The 10,468-nt window shown below is 33.3% G+C and overlaps 1 protein-coding gene across 1 annotated transcript; it reads left to right on the top strand.

Annotated features, from left to right (window-relative positions):
- Positions 1–3,919: 3,919 nt before the first annotated feature.
- Positions 3,920–10,441, top strand: LOC143062873 (uncharacterized). Its single transcript, XM_076234689.1, has 7 exons — positions 3,920–4,026; positions 6,173–7,113; positions 7,529–7,621; positions 8,383–8,666; positions 8,872–9,022; positions 9,311–9,448; positions 9,827–10,441. Exons 2-7 carry the CDS (start codon positions 6,177–6,179, stop codon positions 10,165–10,167), a joined length of 1,944 nt encoding a protein of 647 aa, XP_076090804.1. The 5' UTR covers positions 3,920–4,026; positions 6,173–6,176; the 3' UTR covers positions 10,168–10,441.
- The last annotated feature ends 27 nt before the right edge of the window (positions 10,442–10,468 follow it).

The raw sequence follows: 10,468 nt of genomic DNA, 5'->3' as shown, positions 1-10,468 counted from the left end.
TTTGATCTTTCGACTTCCTTGCTAGCCAAGCAAACATTGTACTACTGAGAAGCATTATACCACACATTCTGTACATATGTAAATGGACATCATCTAACTTGCCTTTTGTCTGGAAATAAAACATTTGAAACTTAATTTTTGCATTGAAATACATTTTGTATTAGGCCAGACAGTGTTGTTACTACAATTACTACATTGAGGCAAATGTCTCATGTTGTTAATTTAAAAAAATATAAATAATATAAGTTGAAACAAAATTAAAGCTCTTCATATCTTCTTATCAAATTGTTTTCATGATGAGTGTCTTGAAGAAGCAAGTTCTGTTCTACCTCTGAAGTCACCCCTCTTTTTTTCTGGATCAGTGTTTCTCATCTATTTTTATTTTTAGAGTAAATTATCCATTGTTTGTCGTTGTGCCTCTAATATCTGTTCCCTGGTTTGTCTTTTGCTCATTGATTGCCTTTCTGTTTGACTTATTTTCAATACTATATTGGCCATGGTATATAAAATTTTATTATGTTCCAAAAATGAAAGTATTACTATAAATTTGTTTATCTTGACTTTTATCAATAATTTTTCAAGGTTCTTGTAAACAATCTTCGTAGAAAGTCATCACAGAAAAAAAAAATCCTTTCAATTATAACTAATAAAAAAGCGACCTATTCTCCAATCCAGCATCAAGTCTGTGTTAATCTCTATATTGGAACATATATGTCAAGAAAATAGCGCTTAAAATACTCATATCTTCATTTGTAACCAGGTACAAATGGTACATACTTAATATGGGGACAAAGTCCCCAATAACAGTAGAAAAATCAATAATAAAAAAAAAAAATCAGGAAATTTTTCCCGAAATTTTCAATGTATTAATGAACTCAAAATCCTTCAATTTTTTTTATGTCATGTTTTGAATTCCCGCATCGGCGCAAAAATCTACAATGTACTTCCTTTTTCTGGTCTCGTTTGTATGAAACTTTGAGTAAAATATATATTTATCAGTCTAGTATAAAAAAGGAAGGAACGCAATACCAATTTCATTTTAAATAATTCCTTAATATGAAAAAATGTTACCTGATGATAGCGTTTCTTTGTTTACATTACATATGACGTCACAACTAACATCGCTAACAACAGAACCAAATTCGGAAACATTACGGTATTTCCGTTTCTTTTTTTTAACAAATATTTAAGTTACAAAAAAATAACTTATACAGACTTCATCCCCATTTACAGGTAATGCCTGCTGCCTCATATTATTTCCCTCCCTTGTATTTATTTTTGGGTACAAATTGGTGCAAGTGATACATTGTACATGATTGTGAGAAATATTGGACTATCACACCCCTAGTCCAAATAATTATGACATCTTGAAAGGCTTTTACTTCAAAGTAAGGCATCAAAGAAAAAAATTATAATAGCCTTTCAAGACGTCATAATTATTTGGACTACCACACCCCTACTAGTCCAAATAATTAAATGTATGACATCTGGCAAGGCTATTTCAATTTTTTTCTAAGAAGGTGTCCTTGAAAAAAATTAAAATAGCCTTGCCAGACGTCATAATTATTTGGACCGCATCCTAGAAATTTTTTTATATAGCCTTGCCAGACGCTGAGACTACTATGTGTTATAGTAGTCTCAGCCAGACGTCATAATTATCTGAACTACCACACCCCCTAACCCTTTCCATTCTCCATGGCATAGACCATATGTAAATACAATTACATTCATCCGTTACATTTATTTGGTTCAATCAACCTTTTGTAAAAAGCTAGACGTTTCAATGTACAAATTATATAAAATGTTGAACTTCCCTTACAATACAAGTCACTGACCATTGATGACCGTTACATGAACCTTTTTATGATGATAGCTCACCTGCCGGCTTAGGAAATGTTTTGGGGAACAGATCATCGTTAAACCGAAAACCGTTGTAATTATTGTGTCTGCCAATATCCAAACATCAACACCCCATGGAATCAATACGACAAACATGAAGGTTACTATTGCTGACGGTAAATAATCAGTCATCTTGCGATCTTCGATATTGAATCAACCGCCGACATCAGTGTCAATTGAATTGGAGATTTTACGTAATGATAAACGTTTAGCTGACTATTTACAATTTTACAATGAATTATAACATCTGCAGCTATTACGGAAAAGAGTTAATAAATATCCGGAAAAACAAATCTTGTTCATGTTATCACTTTTATGATCTGTTAACTTATTAGAAGTCTGTTGATAGTCATGTATAAATAATTACATTAGATGTATGTTTCACTATGATACTTTACTCTGATTGGCTAACTGCACATCACGTGTTATTCCGTAAGCAATTGCATTGCTCAATAAAACTTTTCATGATAACACATGGTCCCACAATAAAGTGCACAGGTGAAGTTAATAAAACAATAATAAAATTCGTGTTTTCATGATCATTGCTAAAAAATGTAATTATAGTATTGAATGCTTCTTTTTGTAACTTCATAGGGGTGTAAAAGCGTTGACCGTGCGCACATTTTTAGTATGAAGCGCTTCCGCGCTTCATAAAAAATGTACTTCGGTCAACGCTTTTACACCCCAATGAAGTTACAAAAAGAAGCATTCAATTCTTAAATAAAGAAAGTTATGTATTATTTCAGTTAAAAGCATATGTTCTTAGGGACATGACAATTTTTTTTAACCTCCGCCTTTTTTTTTTTTACAAAATCCGTTATTTTATTATCTTTTTTTCAGTTTTTTCTTTTGCTTTCAATTATTTTTTAGCGTTTTTTTTTTTTTATCTGGATAAGAATCTAAATGTACTACAAATAAATTTGTTTTTTACTATTAAAAGAGTCCAAGCAGTTAACTCATGATCCACAGCGGTCACCGATCAAGCAGTTCACATGATAAATGTTTCTCGTTACTCGTTTTTTTTTATCATAGTTAGACCGTTCGTTTTCACTTTTGAATGGTTTTACCATAGTCATTTTATAGGGGTGGCTTCATAGCTTGCTGTTCCATACCTGCCAACTTTTCAAAATGCCCAGTGGGGGTTTTGCATGCAAGATGGCTGTCATAGTCCTGAAAGAACCTTCAAGGGGGCCTGCAAATACATTTTAATGTTGTTTTTTTGGCTTCTTTATACTTTTATAAGCCTAAAGTCATTGTAAAACTAATTGTTTTGTTTGGGCAATTGTGGACAAATTTGCTCTTTAAAAATTTCAATTTGGGAGCCACCATGGGGGAAATCCCCCACAAATAGTGACAGTTGGCAGGTATGCCGTTCAGTGTGAGTCAAGGCTCGCGCAGTGTTGAAGACCGTACGCCGGCACAGTTTGCCCTATAAATGGTTTACTTTTACAAAGTTATGACTTGGATAGAGAGTTATCATGGCTAGTTATTGTCCGGTCCCCAAGATAATTAACTTCTGTAACACTTACATGTGGTAGTCTCAGCCCCGAGTGCAAATGATTTTTAAACCTGAAAGCTTTTTATAATTAACAAAATAGTCATTGCTAGAATAGTATTGATTCACACTAGATAACAAAGGTTTTACTTAAAATATTTGACTTAGTTTACTTGCAATCAGTTTTTGGGCCCCTCTTAAGCAGCCAATGCCATTATGGGCCACACTTATGAAAATTTCTGGATCCGCCACCGACCAACACAAGAATTTGATTTGATTTTCTGTGTTTTGACGGCACTTTTAAGAAACGTTTTAGGCTATTTCGTGGCGGCCAGTTTTTATTGGTGGAGGAAGGTGGAGTGCCCGTAGAAAACCTTCGACCTTCGATATAATATGGTATTAAATAGCTTAAGTTTATATAAATCTAACTATACTAGATGACTTAAGTTTTCTGAAAATATAAACGGGTGTGTCAATGCAAGATAAATAAGTCTATTTTGTAAATTTTAAAGATTAGATAATAAATGGACATATGATTTCTGCATAAGGAAGAAATACATTTTGACCCTTGCAATATTTACTGAAAAAGATAATTTCTTATTTAGTTTAATAACAATAATTCTAACTTACAGGTAAGTCAATAATAAAGGACACCTCATCTTCAAATGTTTTTTTATAATGAATAATACTTTTTTCATAAAAGTTTGAATTACCGTTAAAATATTCCAATCGTCGCATATGGTAAATAAAACTACATAAAGTCATTTATTGTTAAAGTTTGAATGTTATTTCTAAATTGAAATCTGTTGTTAGGTTATGCTATAGCCTGATGTATTTGCATCCCAACAAAAATCTTTGACGTTCATTTTTGTCTAGATTTAAGCATTCCGAGTTTGTAATCATGTTACCGGGGTGTGTGTGGGGGGGGGGGGGACAGTTTCTGACGGCTTCGATCAGTATTTTCAGTTGTGGTGAGACAGCCATTGGAAGAGTGCAATATTTTCTACTTCACGTAAACCAAACCACAATATCTTTCGTAAATAAGAAATAACTAGAGGCCTGTGTCGCTCACCTTAATTGGTCTATGTGAATATTAAACAAAGGAAACAGATGTATTCATGACAAAATTGTGTTTTGAAAAAAATTTCCACATTATTAATCCTTTTATCTAGAAAAGTTATAACACTTAAATATTTATTTTGTGGGTTCATGTTTTATATTTTTATCATTGTCTGTGTGTATATTTCTTTTAACATGTGATGTAAAGCGCTTTGAGTAATATTGTTTTAGATTTAGCCTATAGAAAACTTGATTGTAATAATAATAATAATTTTGGTGATGGTGATGTGTTTGTACATCTTACTTTACTTAACAGTCTTGCTGCTTACAATTATCTCTATCTATAATGAACTTGGTCCAGTAGTTTCAGTGGAAAATGTTAATAAAAATTTACAAATTTTATGAAAATTGTTAAAAATTGACTATAAAGGACAATTACTCCTTAGGGGATCAATTGACCATTTCGATCACGTTGACTTATTTGTAAATCTTACTTTGCTGAACATTATTGCTGTTTACAGTTTATCTTTATCTATAATAATATTCAAGATAATAACCCAAAACAGCAAAATTTCCTTAAAATTACCAATTTAGGGGCAGCAACCCAACAACAGGTTGTCCGATTCATCTGAAAATTTCAGGGCAGATAGATCTTAACCTGATAAACATTTTTATTTCGTGTCAGATTTGCTCTAAATGCTTTGGTTTTTGAGTTCTAAGCCAAAAACTGCATTTTACCCCTATGTTCTATTTTTAGCCGTGGCGGCCATCTTGATTTGATGGCCGGGTCACCGGACACATTTTTTAAACTAGATACTCCAATGATGATTGTGGATAAGTTTGGATTAATTTGGCCCAGTAGTTTCAAAGGAGAAGATTTTTGTAAAAGATAACTAAGATTTACGAAAAAATTGTTAAAAATTGACTATAAAGGGCAATAACTCCTAAAGGGGTCAACTGACAATTTCGGTCATGTTGACTTAATTGTAAACTTACTTGGCTGAACATTATTGCTGTTTACAGTTTATCTCTATCTATAATAATATTCAAGATAATAACCAAAAACAGCAAAATGTCCTTAAAATTACCAATTCAGAGGCAGCAACCCAACAACGGGTTGTCCGATTCATCTTAAAATTTCAGGGCAGATAGTTCTTGACCTGATAAACAATTTAACCGCGTGTCAGATTTGCTCTAAATGCTCTGGTTTTTGAGTTCTAAGCCGAAAACTGCATTTTACCCCTTTGCTCTATTTTTAGCCATGACGGCCATCTTGGTTAGTTGACCGGGTCACCGGACACATTTTCTAAACTAGATACCCCAATGATGATTGTGGCCAAGTTTGGTTTAATTTGGCCCAGTAGTTTCAGAGGAGAAGATTTTTGTAAAAGTTAACGACGACGGACGACGACGGACTCAAAGTGATGGGGAAAAGCTCACTTAGCTTAAAATATGACATGTTGTTATCCCCACTTTTTGGATGTGATATATTTTCCGATTCTCTGTCTTTTCTCTAGGTCAGTCAGTTAATTTAAGACATCCGAACTAATAAATGTCTCTTTCCGAATTTGCAAATTGACGATTAGCAACAAACAATCAATAGCAATGCGTTAAATCTGATTTCATTATTTATCTCGAACAGAAAGTAGTATGACTGTGAAAAACACCCATTTAAAATTTTATCATATCATGACATAATAGATATCATTTCATTTAAAGTACCATGTCAGAACAGAAGTGTGATCCTTGCTCAAGAGATGAAGTAGAAACCTGTGCCACGACTTGGTGCACTGACTGCGAAGAAGCGCTATGCGCCGATTGTACGAGGGCCCACCGTCGCAACAAACTGAGCCTATCCCATGTTTTATTAGATACTGCAGAAATCAGTTCATTACCAGAATCTACCATCACAACGCAAACGTTCTGTGATATTCACTGCGACATTCTACTTGAGTTTTATTGTCAGTCCCACAGCAAGACCTGTTGTCGTTCTTGTATGGTGGAAGCACATCGAAACTGTGACAATGTTATACCGTTGAGCGAAGCTTCAAAAAATATAAAATCTTCCCCTATAATTGAAGAATTGTCTGCAGAAATAGAAAATATCATTAGTACAGTCGATAAATTGCTACAAAATGGAAACGGAAACTTGAAGGAGATTGAAAACCAAGAAAGGGAAATCTTAGATAGTTTATCGAAAGCGAAAAAACAAGCAACCGACACTTTCGATAAAGCAGAAAAATCATTGAGGAACGGTCTTGCGAAAGAGAAAAAAGTTATTGAAGAAAAGGTAAAAGCTCAAGATGCAACTATGTTACAAATCAAAAAGTCAACCGAGGTTAGTGACCAGGAACTTAAATTTGTTGAACGTTATGCATCCGATGTCCAAGGATATCTTCAACTACGAAAAGTGAAGCAGGATCTCCGCACGAAAGCAGATGAATTAGACACTTCAATTTCTAAGATAACTAAAATGTCAATGAAGTATGACAATGCAACAGATTGGTGTGTCAATTCACTTGGCAGCGTCAGCGTAGAAGTGATACCATGTCCTATTGTATATAATCCTGTATATCAGACGTCAAAACCGGAAGTTCCAATGTCTGCTCCTCCTCCTCCAGCGCGAATGACAAAAGAACAAACAATTTTGGATCATTCTGGTAAATGGTAAACAAAATTAAGAATAACAGATAAAAGAGACAATTTCAATTAAGAAACTACGTATAGATTGATTAAGCTAGTCTAACTTGTTAAGTGATCGATTTTGACTTCATTTTATTTTGATACTCAGAAACCTTTTATGTGTTTTGCTTTTCAGTTTCTGTCCCCAAGTGTCTTTTACGAAGGTTCTAGTAACGCTTGTTATGTACTGTCAAATTTCTAATTCGTTTAATTTAAAAATGTGTATAATATTTTAAGCATCAAGTCAAGGTGTCAAAATAACTAAAATGTCGAAAGAACATATTCAGTTATAAAAACACTAGAAGAATATATAGGCATCAATATTTATAAATATTCGCTTTTTGATGTAGGAAATAATCTCTTTGGAATTATACATTTTACTTCAATTTCCAGATGAAAATACTGTTAACGTACTAGAAATACCAGTCGCATCAATAAGGAAAGGACTAAGAATTAAAAGTGGACAATTTGCTGATGTGTGGAAAGGTAAGAAGTTCGAAGTTTAGAAAAATTGTGTGTGGTAATTCAAACCAATCAATGAAAATTTCAATCAAATACAAAAAGTAATTCTCGATTTATCATCGAGTTTGCATGAACAAATCTTTATTCTTATTTGTTTTCGAAAATTGCTTCTGTCGATTGGTCAAAAAACTTTCAACTTAAGTATCAACCAATTTTAAATAGTCGTTGTTCATTTATCACGAGGATTACATTAATTTTATTGAACCTAACTGTTTTTCTTTTCAAAAGTCCAGTACAATAACTCTAGAACTGTATATAACTTGACCCATCTTCAGTGGTCTGACATATTCCATTAAAAATTCGATCGGTTTCAAAAAAAGATTTTCAAATAGCCGGGCCGGAAACATTTTTCCACAATCAATTACTAAATCTTTCAAACGGTAAAAGTGAAACGACGAAAATGAACCTGTTTTAAGTGATCCGAAACATTCAATTAATATTTCAAAGAATTTAAAAAAAAAAAACGGTTCTCTTGCTTACGTTAGTAAACCAAATGTGTGATGAACGGTCGGACGGACAAACATACGGATTCATATATATCCATATGTCGAAGTCGCTTTTTTATGTTACACGGCTTACACATTCTCAGAACTCGCAAACGACATCAATACGACGTCAGCAATAGTGAGTTTTCACATAATGCAAACCATTTCTGAAAGTGTCTTTAGTTTGCAGTCTTGTATATATATTTTCCGCTGAATGAACTTTTCCTCTTCCCTTGAAAGGTACATGGGCGTCTGTAAAAGTAGGACGATCCAAGGAGGTTGTTGTAAAAGTTGCAAAGGACGACGAAGCGGCCATCACACACTTAAAATCCCAGATTGACATCCTAGCAACATGTAACCATACAAACATAATCACCCTCTATGGAATTTGTGTTGGGCCTCCATTTTCGATGGTGATGGAATTTATGACGCAAGGAAACCTATCGCAGTTTCTAGTGAAAATGGATAGGCAGTCATACTATATATCAGAAAGACTCGAAGAACTTGCCTCAATTGCAGTACAGGTAATATCAATCTTAATTTTTACGTATTTCTATGCATTTGAATTTGATATTTATTGATATAGCTAATTCAGTGAATCACACGTCATATACCCACATATTAGTACTTAATTATTTACATTATCCGCTATATCTGTGTTTTTCTTTATAATAGCTTCAGTGTGTACTAGCTTTTTATCTTAAGATCTAACATACTATTTGGTTACAGGTGTGTAATGGTATGGAATATCTTAATTCTAAAAGAATTGTCCATACAGATCTTTCCGCAAAAAACGTGCTGATCGCTGATGGAATAATAGCTAAAATCACTGGCTTTGGAATGGCAAAAATTCTAAGCAATGGAGATACACTCAAAATGGGTAACTGTTTTCTTATCAAAACTTTTCACTAGAATAAAAAAAAAAATGTTTACCTCAGGCTCTAACCCCAGGGGTGACATGGTGAATAGAATTGTGATCACTTCGGTCTTCTTTCAACCCTTGAAAAAGTAGGATATACGTTTCACTGTGCGGGAAGTACAAGTAGGCAACCACAAAATTTTGGCATTAAATCCGATGACTTCGTATAAAGAGGTGCCGCGCTTTTTATATGTGAACGATTTTAAATACAACGATATAAATGCATTTCTTCCATCTTTTTTATTTAAGATACAGCCTTTCCTGTACCTATTAAATGGACAGCACCGGAAGTTCTTCTTGACAAAACAATATCCATAATGACTGACGTCTGGTCATTTGGAATATTAATGGTTGAAATAATGATGCTTGGAAAGGAACCATATCCTGGTAGGTGAACAAATATTTGTTGATAAAGTCATTTAGATCAATATAATTTTGTTGGGTGCTTAGTAGTAAAACAAAATTGATCAAAATGTAACTTATAAACCTTATGATACAGCTCTTTTTTAGCTTTAAGAATTATTTTACTACCACAGGAACAGATTACCGTAGCAAAAACTTTTGAAATTTTTGTCCTTAATCCTATTCAGCACTGTACTTTACTTGGCCTTTCAACTTTTTGATTCGAGCGTTACTGATGAGTCTTTTGTAGACGAAAATTGCGTTGTGCGTACAAAATTATTAGCCTGGTATCTATGATGTCATTGAGTTTATCTTCCACAAAATTCCGACTTATAGCAAAGCTATTTTTATTTTTCTCGACAGGAATAAAGAAACAAGACCTTATTCCTATGATGAAAACTGGTTATCGACATCCTCAACCTGAAGATTGTTCCGATTTAATTTATGATATTTTACTTCGATGTTGGAATGAGAATCCAGACGAAAGGCCAACGTTCGATTTTCTTTACAATTTCTTCGATACAGTAGAAGTAATTAATGATGAAGATATAGGAAGCGACGATGTAATGTCAGTTGCCAGTAACGAAGAGGAAAATGCATCAAGCAGACTGAGCGATCTACACGAAGACATACTACCTACTCAACGAAGCAAGAGTAAGAAAAAACACCAACAGAAAGACAAAGAAAAATGCACTATATCATAAAGATATATCTGGACAGACGTTGTGCGTTGAAAGTCAATGAAATAAAGACAAAAAAGAGATGATTAAAATTAAGGGCGTTCAACTTTTTTTTATTTTTGCAATATCGTAAATGAAAAAAAAAATGTTTAACTTGATATTCTCGAAGGCTCTAAGATAACTAAAACAATAAAAAAAAAATTTTGAGTCAAATAGTTTAAATCCATAAAAGTGTTACAAGATTTCATTAAATGATATTTCTAGTTTTCGTATATTTCAAAATAAAGTTAGTTGTGTAGTATGGAGTCTTTTGTGCCTGTTACTG

Source organism: Mytilus galloprovincialis, chromosome 2 (assembly GCF_965363235.1).
Source record: "Mytilus galloprovincialis chromosome 2, xbMytGall1.hap1.1, whole genome shotgun sequence".
NCBI classification, from domain to species: Eukaryota; Metazoa; Mollusca; class Bivalvia; order Mytilida; family Mytilidae; genus Mytilus; species Mytilus galloprovincialis.
The sequence above is the reverse complement of the archived record's forward strand: the minus strand, read 5'-3'. Positions and strand labels throughout refer to the sequence as shown.